At 38.8% G+C, this 12142-nt stretch overlaps 1 protein-coding gene and 1 pseudogene across 1 annotated transcript in view; one reads left to right on the top strand and one right to left on the bottom strand.

The window, feature by feature from the left end:
• LOC114210258 (uncharacterized) overlaps positions 1 to 12142 on the top strand; it is a 44643-nt gene that overhangs the window by 229 nt on the left and 32272 nt on the right. The window contains exons 2-3 of the mRNA XM_028104496.2: positions 780 to 951; positions 1036 to 1092. Of these exons, the coding sequence (XP_027960297.2) occupies positions 1078 to 1092 (15 nt within the window). The 5' untranslated portion in view covers positions 780 to 951; positions 1036 to 1077. The remainder of the gene's footprint in view (positions 1 to 779; positions 952 to 1035; positions 1093 to 12142) is intronic.
• LOC114210234 (PRELI domain containing protein 3B pseudogene) lies at positions 6105 to 6697 on the bottom strand (annotated as a pseudogene).

Raw genomic sequence — 12142 nt, 5'->3', positions numbered from 1 at the left:
CTAGGGGTCGGGACCCCACGTGATCGGCCCCTGCGCGGCGCGTGCGGTGCCGTCCGTGAGGCCCCGTTCCGGAGGCCGCGGGAGGAGGGCATGTGCGCATGCACGGTGGGTGTCGGAACCGGTGGGAAGGGGACAGCGCTGCGGGGAGGGCATTTGCGCGTGCGCGGCGGGTGGTTGCGTGCGGTGGTCGGGGGAACGGGGCCCACCTGCTGGGGCTGTGCGGTTACCCCCCCGCCTCACGGAGATCCCGTTCCCTCGGTGCTCCCTTTATCCTTCCCGGAGTCTGCGTTGCTCACCGGCCGTGCCCATCACTGCATCCTGATGTGCGCTGTTGCTCCGTCCTGACTTGCCCTGGCATTCGGGAAGGATCCTCAAGAATTGTTTTTGTCTCATTTAATAGAAAAAAAACTTCCCCTCTTGAAGGTTACTGACTTGTTCAGAATTAGTGGCGAAGACTAAAAGTGGTGTCTCCTGACTCATGAGAGAGAACTGCCTGCTTTCCACGCAGGGAAAAGCAAATTACATTAAAAAGATCCTTTGAGAAACGGCAACAAAGACAGAAATTGAAACCTTAGACCTTTCCTTAAAGCACTGCTTTTTATAGCTTTCTGTGGAATCACTAACCAAAGGTTTAGTAACAGTAGGGAAATTGATAAAACAGATTAGTCGGGAGTATTTTTGTCACAGTTTCAGTGAAGAGTTAATGTTACTTCACTGGGTGTATTGTTTAAACCATTTTTTGTATTTAAAGCAATTTTTTTTTTTTTTTTTTTTGTGAGCATCAAGAGAAGTTTAAACTGTTAAATCCTCAGGGAGCAAATATTTACATTTACCCAGCGGAAAATGTTATGCCCAGGAGCTGCTGCGCGATTATGTCGGAGTCAGGTCCGATAGGTGGTGTGTGAACATCTGAAGGTCGGAGGTCCTGACGCTCTTCTTCCTGTCTGTTGGGTATGTGTGGTTCTGTAGGGCGGGTGGATTCAGGAGCCCCGGGCAGCCCACATCTTCAATGACCCCATCCCTCTTGTAACCCAGCACGTCTTCAGAGTTGTCCGCATTTTTCCAAGACAGCAGAAAATGAACAAATCCCAGGTAAGTTATTTATTCATTCCCCACTTTATTTTACAGTGGACTCTGTGAGATTTGTAGGACTCCGTATGTTAAGATGGGGGAAGTTAGTGATAGATAAACATCTAACTTTACAGAAAATATACAGTAATAGATCAGAGGCAGGGCCAAGTTGGCTTGTAGATAGATACTGATCATTATATATTTTAGAGTTTCTAAGTTGATCCACAAATAAGTCTCTGATGTTCCTGATAACCACGGAAAAAGGAAGATACTATTTTGGGTACAGACAGAATTTTCTTTTTTTAAACACAAGGACTTCTTGGAAGATACCTCTTTTGGTCTTAATATAGGGACATGTAGTGGCTAACCTTCCAGTGACAGCCCTGAAATGAGTGTTTAAAACCATCCCCCACTGAGAGTAACAGGGTCCAGGAGATTGTTCAAGTAGTTAATTTTACTTGTCTTGTTATTTTAGTAGTTAACGTTACAAGTCTTGCTTGACCCTGCTGTGAAAGCTGGTATGTTTAGAGGAATGAATGGCCTGCAGGCCTGTTACAAAAACTCTCCGTAGTGACTTTGGCCAGGTTGGGTGTATAAGTTGCACAGCGGATGGTTCAGAGTTACATTCTCCGACAAATGTGTCTGAGCTTCCCATTCAGACTCCTCCCTTGGAATTCTGTCATTCTGTCCTGGTCTTTCCTCTCTGCTTTTTGGGATCGATCCAGGTAAAGGTGGCCAATGATTTAATTGTCATTGCTTTCCTTGAAGAACTGCTGCATTATTCTCCTGGCAACTGATGGTGCACGTCTTCTTTGTCCTCTTCCGGTACCAGTCGTCTGATGGCTCTTTCTTGGAGTCTTCCTCATCGTTCCCTATTGTTCAGTTCCAATTTTTCATCCTTTGTCTTTTTTTTTTTTAACATGAACACTGAAAAAAATAGAGTTGAACAATACTGTTCATTGTTTTGAGTACTTCTAAAAATGTATAAATTATCTTCATGTATACATGATGGACATTTTTCCCCTCAGTTCACCAGTAATTTGAGATCGATCCATATGTAGTTTATCCCTTGTAATGCTCTGTTTTTCCCACTGTATAGGTGCACTGTATTCTAAATACGATATTTTGTTGGTAGGCATTTAGGTAATTTCCACTTTTCATTAATATAAATACTGCTATGAATATCCGTGTTCTCTCTGCATAGATGCAAGTCTGTCTCCACACTCTGGAGCAGTGCTTCTCAAAGTTAGGTTCTTTGGCCAGAAATGGCAGCATCACCTCGAAACTCGTCTGAAATGCAGATTTTTATGTACCCTCCCAAACCTATTGGAACAGAAACTTGGGGGGCAAGGCCCAGCAATCCATATTTTTAACGGGGTGCCCGTATGATGCTGATACACATCAGATTTAAGAATTATTGCCCTAAAGTCCAGTGATTAGTATTTTTGAGTTACAGGATACGAGGATTTCTAATTTTTCTAGGTAAACTTATTCATTAGAAGACAACTTCCTCCCTCCTCTCCAGACATAAAAATTATTCTTATATTAAAGAGTGTAAAACGTCACTGTTTAATTTCTACTTTTCTGATTATTGAGTTTGTGCAACTTTCATAAACCTATGCTTTTTAAGTTGTTTCAGCCTACTGAGTTTAAGAATTCCCTATGTATTTTAAATGCTAATCTTTTGTTATAATTACTAATTATCTTCTCTTCATATGCTTTGTCTTTTAACATAATAGTATCCTTTCTGAAAGTTTTACATTGTGATACAACCCTTTTATGTCTTGTTTTTTTATTCTTGTTTTTCTGACTCCATGGGCCTAATGAAATTCTTCTATATTCTTTTTTCTAATAAGACTTTTCTTTAATATTTAGTACCTTAATCCAGAATTTTTTTAGTATAATGTGATGAAAGGATCTGATTTTGTACTTGTCCATCTTTAAAAAAATAAGCAGCACAATGAAAGAAAGGACTAACACAATACGTGTGAGTGGGAATGCTATGTGTGCTGCTGGTTTTCGACTGAGGTAGATTTTGTCATGTTCACAAAGTATCCTTTGAGTCTTATGTTATTGAAAATTAGAGTTTAATTTTTCCAAATGCTTTCTTAACATTTTATGGGAATGATGATACAGTTTTTCTTTTTAGATCTATTGAATTACATTTCCACATTTCTTAATAACTAATCTTTGTGTTCTAAAACAAGTCCCAGTTGGTCAAAAAGGGTTACTCTTTTGGTGATCACTGTAATTCTGTTTGGCAGTATTTTTTTCCATAAACTTGTCTATAGTATTCTTAATCATTTTAAAAATACTTAATTTTTTTCACGCATGTGGAATTTAAGAAACAAAACAGATGAACGTATTGGGGGGGGAAGAGAGGGAAACAAGCCATAAGAGACTTTTAAAGACAGAACAAACTGGGGCGCCTGGGTGGCTCAGTCGTTGAGCGTCTGCCTTCAGCTCAGGTCATGATCTCGGGGTCCTGGGATTGAGCCCCGCATCGGGCTCCCTGCTCCACGGGAAGCCTGCTTCTCCCTCTCCCCCTCCCCCTGCTGGTGTTCCCTCTCTTGCTGTGTCTCACTCTGTCAAATAAATAAAATCTTTAAAAAAAAATTAAAAAAAAAAGGACAGAACAGACTGAGGGTTGATGGAGGGAGGTGGGTGGGGATGGACTGTATGAGTGATGGTGTTAAAGAGGGCACTTGTGATGAGCACTGGGTCTTGTATGCAGGTGATGAATCACTAAATTCTCTTCCTGAAACAAATATTGCACTGTATGTTAACTAACTGGAATTTAAATAAAAATTTGGGAAAAAAATAAAAATGTTTAATTTGTTCCTTTTTATTCCTAAAGGTTTTTCTGATTTTTTTGGACTAATGTTTATCACAGATAATACTTTATTCTTCATGGAACCAGCTTTTGGTTTTATTGATTTTTCACTGTGTTTTTTAAAAAAGATTTATTTATTTGAGAGAGAGCATGTGCGTGCGTGAGCGCAGGGAGGGGGACAGAGGGAGAGGGAGAGAACGTCTCAAGCAGATTCCACGCTGAGTGTGGAGCCCGATGTGGGGATCGATCTCACAACTCTGAGATCATGACCTGAGCCGAAATCGAGAGTCAGATACTTAACCGACTGTAGCACCCAGGCACCCCTTCACTGTTGTTTTTATTAACTTCTGCTTTTACCTTTATTCCTTCCTTCAGCTATCTTTGGTTATAGGCTGTTTTTTGTAACTTTTTGTTGAAGATGAGTTTATTGTAAAGCTTTTTATTATGCCCATGTAAGAATATAATTTCTCTCTACTACTACTTTAGCTACAAAATCCAAGTATCAATATGTGGAGCTTTTTTTCTACACAGGTTTCAGTTTCCTTTCTGATGCCTTCTTTGATCACTAACCTAAAATGTGTTTTATTTTTTTAATAAATCTTATTTTTATATGTATAGCAGATGTATTAAAAAATCCACACATTTTAAGTCTATAGTTCAATGAATTACTACAAATCTAATGCCCACATAACTAATACATAGGTCAGAACAAACACTGGCAGGACTTCTAAAGCCTCCCTTGTGCTCCTCTCACAAATCCCTCCCTACTACCTGTTACCTACCTATTCATTTGTGTATGATCTGTGGCTTCAGGGGTGGAGTTGAGAGTGAAATGATGGAGACCATCTGGCCCTCAAGACCTAAAATATTTGTTTTCTGGCTCTTTACACGGAAAACTTTGCAGATCCTTGGATTAATTTATTAAATTTGTTAATATTGCTGTCATTTGTGTCCTCTTTAAAATTAATTTTCCTACTCTAAGTCCACATAGATAATCTCCTCTGTTATTTTTAAATGTGTATTGTTTTGGTTTTCACATTTATGTCTACTTTAATGGACTTGCTGTTTACTTTTGTTTGTTTAGAAATCTTTTTACCATTAGGGCATTGCACCTTTTTCAGAACAAGTATAATTTACAGAAATTATAGAATGGAACTTTTTATCAAATATCAATGTTTAACAATGTTTTCTTTAGCTGAAATATTATTTCAATTGTAAAAACCATCTTCCGTTGCAAAAAGTAATCAAAAACCTTATTGGAGGGTGCCTAGGTGGTACAGCCGGTTAGGTGTCTACTCTTGGTTCAGCTCAAGTTATGGACTTGGGGTGGTGAGATCAAGCCTCACATTGGGCTCTGTGCTTAGCACAGTCCGCTTGAGATTTTCTCTCCCTCTCCCTATGCCCCTCCTGCTTGTGCGCTCTATCTCTCTCTCTAAAATAAATAAATCTAAAAAAAAAACAAAACATGGATTTAACTTGATTTTACCAATGTCCTAAGAAGTCTTAAGCTAAACAATATTTTAAGTAGAAAAACACTAATTTTTAAATAGTTTGGTATACTTTTTCTGTGGTTATGTGCCTATATTAACTGGTTTGTTTTACAAGAAACCTTATGAGTTTATCACATTAAGCATTACAGAATCCAGGCATGAGCTAATTACCTTCTAACTAAAATACTCTGTATGTAACAATTGCAAGTATCAAAGCCCAACTGCCTGAGTCACCCAGGCGCCCTAGATTTTACTTGAGAGAAAGCGAGTACGAGCGAGTGTTCACAGAAGCAGGGGGGGAAGGGCAGAGGCAGAGGGAGAAGCAGACTCCTTGCTGAGGAGGGAACCTTACATGGGGTTTGATCCCAGGACCCTGAGGTCATGACCGGAGCCAAAGGCAGACGTCTTCCCAGCTGAGCCACCCAGGTGCCCCTATAATTTCTTCTTTTAAAAAGCATTCCTTAATGCAAGCTCTTGAGGTTTACTGTATCGGGGTAATTATATGTATTTAGGTGGCTCAGCTTTGTTCTGGGATTAGTCCAAAGCCAGGTAGAGTTCTAATGCATGAAAAGCTTTACAGTTTTACCTTAAAGGAGATTTAATATGCCAATATGATTTTCCAAGTACCTTTCAGAAATTGTTTTTGTTTTGTTTTGTTTTTTAAATAACAAGTATATTGCCAGCTTGCAGAGATATGGGGAGTGGGTGCATCATATACCAGCTTTTATCCTCATTTCTCTTACAAACCCTGCTGCCGCCGTCGGTGTCTTTGTGTTCCCTCTCACTGAAGCTGCCAAGTCTTCAATCTCAGCATTTAATTGATGTGTTACCCATTCCATTGTTTCTCGACCTTTGTTGGCATTTGAAGATACCATACTTGCCGTTGGTCCTTCAAGGTAACTGCTGAGACTGACTCCATTCCCAGGGATTATGGCTTCTTGAGTCAAAACAGATTTTTCTAGGTCCAGAGGGTGTGGTTTGTATAAACTATTGAAGCCATATTTGTAAGTGAAATATTAGTGGATTTAAGTTCCATCATTTTCTCTGCAGGATCAACTACAGAATGTTCTTGCACAAATGTTTTAGTTCTTGCTGCAATATGAGATTTCACAATGGAAGGCAGTCCCCACTCTGTGCTGAGAAGTCTTTGGCTCTGCAGCCCTCCAGAGCAATCTGTGTGACTGTCCAGTACATCACCTCCAAACACACTTGGGTCCATAGAGTTTGGGTATTTCTGCATTACAGCTGTTGTAACAGTTTCCAATGGGTGGTCAAAGATGCGCTCTGAAGTCCAGATCTTCATGGTGCTGGCCGCTTGCACAATGTCTCTGGTGTTCACTTTTTTCTTTTTTTAAAGATTTATTTTATTTATCTGAGAGACAGAGAGAGAGAAAACACGAGTAGGAGGGGCAGAAGGAGGGAGAGAATCTCAAGCAGACCCAGCGAGCACAGAGCCCATCATGGACCTAATCCCACCATGCCGAGATCATGATCTGAGCTGAAACCGGAAGTCGGATTTTGTTTTATTTTGTTGCTACTTCTTAGGTATTCATTCATATGTGAGGCCATCTGTGCCTGGAGTTTCCTTCATGGGAAGATTTCTTTCTTTCTCTCTTTCTGTCTCTTTCTCGTTACGGAAGCTCTGCGCCCAACATGGGGCTCGAACTCACAACCTTGAGATTGATACCTGATCTGTAACATGTCTTTGTGCATGTATTAGCTGTAACTTGCTCTTTTGCTTTAAAAAAAAATGTAGATACTTACTGATTTTTTTAAACTCTTTTCTAATATATACTATTAAGGATTTGTTTTTTTCTAAGCGTAACTTCTTAGCTGTGTCTCACAGGTTTTGGCATGTCATATTTTTGATAATTCACTTAAAAAAATTCTCTAATCTAGGGGTATGGGGGTGGCTCAGTCGGTTAAGCGTCCAGCTCTTGCTCTCAGCTCAGGTCATGGTCTCAGTGGGAATGAACTGCGTGTTGGGCTCCATGCTCAGCGGGGAGTCAGCTTGAGATTCTCTGTCTCCCTCTGCCCTTCCCCACCCCCACTCGCAGGCATGTGGGCACACTCTCTCAAATAATAAATAAATTAAAAAAAATCCTCTAATCTCTATATAGAAATATATCTCTTAAATAAATATAACAAGAAATATATCTTTTAATCTGTAAACATTGTGAAATTTTCTAGTTAATCTTTTTCTTACTGATTGTTATGTTAAACACCGCAAAAAGAATGTTCTCCTTATGATATCAAATCTTTGAAGTTGTTGAAATCTGCTTTGTGTCCCAGACTGTGGTCAATTTAAGAACAGAAGGTCTGTGTGAATCTGAAAAATATATATATATTGTAGTTTGGGAGTGCATTTTCTCCTTTGAAGGTAGTGTTTCATTTCTCTCTGGCTGCTTTTAAGGTTTGCCATTTATATTCAGTTTTTCTCTTAATTTTTAGTTCTCTTGTTGAAACTCTCAATCTGGCCATCTTTTTCCCTTTATCATTTTTTTTTTAAATTATAGTTGACACACAATGTTACATTAGTTTCAGGTGTACAACATGGTGTTTCAACAAGTCTTTTTCTGTATCATTTTAACCATAGTTGTTAAATCTGCCAGTTAATTCCAATGTTTGGAGCTCCCTGTGTCTTAAGCTTGAATTTTTGGAAAAAATATACTAGGCCATTCATTTGGCAAATATTTTTTGAACACCTTTCGTTGACTGTTTTAAGTGTTTGGAGTATATACTGTAAACAAAATAATTTTTTCTGAACCTCTTTGGAACCTGGAGTATTCTGGATGGACATGCTGAATTGCTTTCTTTTTCTCTTTCTGAATTTTTTTTTTATCTTTTTAAGATTTTATTTATTTGACAGAGAGAGACAGTGAGAGAGGGAACACAGGCAGGGGGAGCAGGAGAGGGAGAAGCAGGCTCCCCGCTGAGCAGGGAGCCCGATGCAGGGGCACAATCCCAGGACCCTGGGATCATGACCTGAGCCAAAGGCAGACGCTTAACAACTGAGCCACCCAGGCGCCCCCCCCTTTCTGAATTACTCTTAATAGACTGTTGTGAATTGAGTTTGCCAGTGTTTTATTTAGAATATTTGTATCAAAATTAAATAGGAACTATTTTTGAACAATATTTTGTTACTAAGTTTGTAACAGTTCACAAATTATTTTTTATGGTATGGGATGTTTAAATTACATGGGTTGTTGGGGCACCTCAGTGGCTCAATTGGTTAAATGTATGCTTTCAGCTCAGGTCACGATCTCTGGGTCCTGGGATTGAGTCCCACATCAGGCTCCCTTCTCAGTGGGGAGTCTGCTTCTCCCTCTGCCCCTCCCCCCATGTGTGTGGGCTTGCTCACTCTCTCAAATAAATAAAATCTTTTAATAAAAAAATAAATAAATTACATGGGTTGTTACTTAATGTTGGCTAGACTTTTAATCCTGAAAATATCTGAAATGGATTTTTTCCATGGTAGATCTTCAAGATCTTCAATCGATTTTTAAATATTTTTAAATACTATTTCTGGTTATTGGTCTTTGCACTGATTTTCTACCTTTTTCTAAGTCTATTTTGGTAGTTCCTTAATGCTTTGACCCAAAGCATTTGTTTCTTTTGGCATTTCATACAATATTCTCTTTAGGAAAACAAAATACATTTCGTGGAGATGTGAGTGTATCTCCTATGTTTTCATAGGTACACGTGACTGTGTCTTAAAGTATCCTTGTATTTATAGATGTATTTTCTTTAAGTGATTGGCTTTTCTGGTATTTGGTGCCAGAAAAGATAAATGGATTATTTCTCTTCTTGAAGAATCATCTTTGCTCATTTCATTCTTGTAGCTGTCAGTGTTACCTTATCTGCTGTGAGTTAAGCCAAACCACCTTTTATTTTGCTTATATATTTTTTAAAAGATTTTTTATTTATTCATTTGAGAGAGAGAGAGCCTGGGCAGGGGGAGAGGCAGAGGGAGGGAGAGAAGCAGACTCCCCGCTGAGCAGGGAGCCCTCCATGGGGCTGGATTCCAGGACCCTGAGATCATGACCTGAGCCCAAGGTAGACGCTTAAGTGACTGAGCCACCCAGGTGTCCCTATTTTGCACATATATTTTTTACAGTGTATTTGATATTTGCCCATTATTTTGTTTTCAAATTTTCTTGATCTTGCAAATAACCTGTGACAGGTTTTGTTTTCAAATCAGTTATGTCGGTCATTAGTAAGAAATTCAGCATATTCATATGCCATCTTATAGTTTAGGATTTTTGTTTTACAGTTTTGTTTACTGTGTATCCTAGTATAACATCATTAATATTTTGTGTGTTCTACTTTACTATAGTTTTTGTCATACATTTGTTTCTTTACTTTTTGCACTGCTGGTCAAATTTATTTTCTTTTTTATCTAATTTGATAGATTGCTGCTTTCTAGTTTTGATTATGAAGACATTACTGTTATAATAGAGTCTGTATTTCTCTGTTAACATATCTTTGTTGACTAATGTTTTATCATCAGGATCTTTTGATTGTCCATTTCTTTTTCACCCAAGCTAGAAAAGAAGTCAGAATGATCAGAATGATAAACTTCCAAACAAATGCCTTGATTTATGCTCTGGTATTTCAGAATCTTTTGTTTTAGTCTGTTAATTTTATGAACAGCATATCATCAATTTTATGCCAAAAAGTTAGCATGTATTATAAGCTCCAAAAAGTATTTTTTTTGTCAGTTCATTGAGGTAAGCTGCATATAACTTAAGTGTCAAGCTAGATGAATTTTTATTTGTGTGTGTATATCCGTGCACACATGCTCACACACACACAGGCACCCCGCCCCCTTGTAATGACCACCCAGTATCCCAAAAGGTTCTCTGGTACTTCAAGTTCATCTTACTCTGAATCTATTATCATTGATTAGCTTTGCTTGTATGTCTGGCTTCCACTCAGTATAGTATATGTGAGATTCATCTATTTTGCTGAGTGTATCAGTTTTTCTTTTCTTTTTTTTTATTTAAGATTTTATTTATTTATTTGACAGAGAGAGAGACAGCAAGAGACAGAACACAAGCAGGGAGGAGTAGGACAGGGAGAAGCAAGCTCCCCGCTGAGCAGGGAGCCCGATGCGGGGCTCGATCCCAGGACCCCGGGATCATGACCTGAGCCGAAGGCAGACACTTAACGACTGAGCCACCCAGGCGCCCCAGTTTTTCTTTTTATTGCTATTATGTATTCCATTATGTAACTGTACTACAGTTTTATTTTTCCATTCTGTTGATGGGCTTTTGGACTGTCTCCAGGTTTTGGCTAATAAAACTGCTATGAACATTTCCTATAGGGCCTTTGGTTGACAAACACTCGTTCATGTTGGATATATAACTAGGAGAGGAATTAATACATACAGCTTTAGTAGAAATTCCCTATTATTATTATTTCTTTTTTAAGATTTTATTTATTTGAGAGAGAGAGACTGAGCATGAGCAAGAGCAGAGGGGAGAAGACAGAGGGAGAAGCAGACTCCCCACTGAACAGGGAGCCCGATGCAGGACTCAGTCCCAGGACCCTGAGATCATGACCTGAGCTGAAGGCAGACACTTAACCGACTGAGCCACCCAGGTGCCCTAGAAATTCCCTCTTATTTTCCCAAAGTATATATACTTACTTACACTCCCACTGGCAAGGTATGAATGTTCCAGTTGCTTCATATTTTGGCCACTATCTTTATTTGGTATTTTCTGACTTTTTCATTTTAGATATTCCGAGTGTGTATGTCTTTGTGGTTATCATGTGAGTTAGGATGGGGGGGGCGGTGGTAGATACTAGGTAGTGGCATGAAGGAGCTTCTCAATTTCAGGTAATGTTTTATTTCTTGATCTGAATGCTGGTTTTATGGGTGTGTTCACTGTGAAAATACATTGAGCCATTTCTTTGCCAAAGTATACTTGTGTGTTGTTTTTGTATATATTTATACTTCAACAAAAATTACAAAAATCACAGAGTTGACAATGACAAATTGTTTATCTGAAGAAGTCTCAAGGATATCATTAAGCTAAACCCAGGAGTCAAAATAAGATTAATTTTTTTTCATACATGAAGGTCAGAATTCTTCTCCATGTTTCCTTCCTTCATTTTTTTTTTTTTTTTTTTTTTTTAGAGAGAGAGTGCTCATGTGCAAGCAGGGGAGGGGCAGAGGGAAAGGGAGAAAGAGAATTTCCAGCCGACTCCCGTTTCAGTGTGGAGCCTGATGCGGGGCTCGATCCCATGACCCTGAGATCATGACATGAGTCAAAATCAAGAGTCAGACACTTAACCAGCTGAGCCACCCAGGTGCCCCTAAGTCGAACACATTCTGTGTTTCACCAATAAGTGTAATATTTGCCATAGGTATATGTTAAAATCCATTATCACACCGAGGAAATTCCTTTCTAGTTTGCCAAGAGTTTTTTGTTTGTTTGTTTTATCATGCTTTTGTGTATATACTCAGGTGATCGTATCATCATCTCTCAGTTTTTAAAACTATTTATTATTATTTTTATTTCCACCTTCAGGCAATTCCTTCATAGCCTGTTCTTTCTCTGTTATTCAGTTAAAACATGGTATTTCCTCACCTTGCGTTCTTGATTATTTTCAGTCTCTTACTTCTCTGAGAGCCTTCTGATTCATTGTTGGTGACGTCAGACACTACCAAATTATTAATGTTTCTCAAATCCTTATTTTCATTCTAGACCTACAGTATTATGTTTCACGTTTAAGATATATC

The sequence above is a fragment of the Eumetopias jubatus genome, unplaced genomic scaffold (genome assembly GCF_037043125.1).
Source record: "Eumetopias jubatus isolate StellerSeaLion01/CBP00866 unplaced genomic scaffold, mEumJub1_p1.0 scaffold_17, whole genome shotgun sequence".
Taxonomy (NCBI): Eukaryota; Metazoa; Chordata; class Mammalia; order Carnivora; family Otariidae; genus Eumetopias; species Eumetopias jubatus.
Note: the sequence above shows the minus strand (reverse complement) of the source record. Positions and strands in the feature narration are given on the sequence as shown.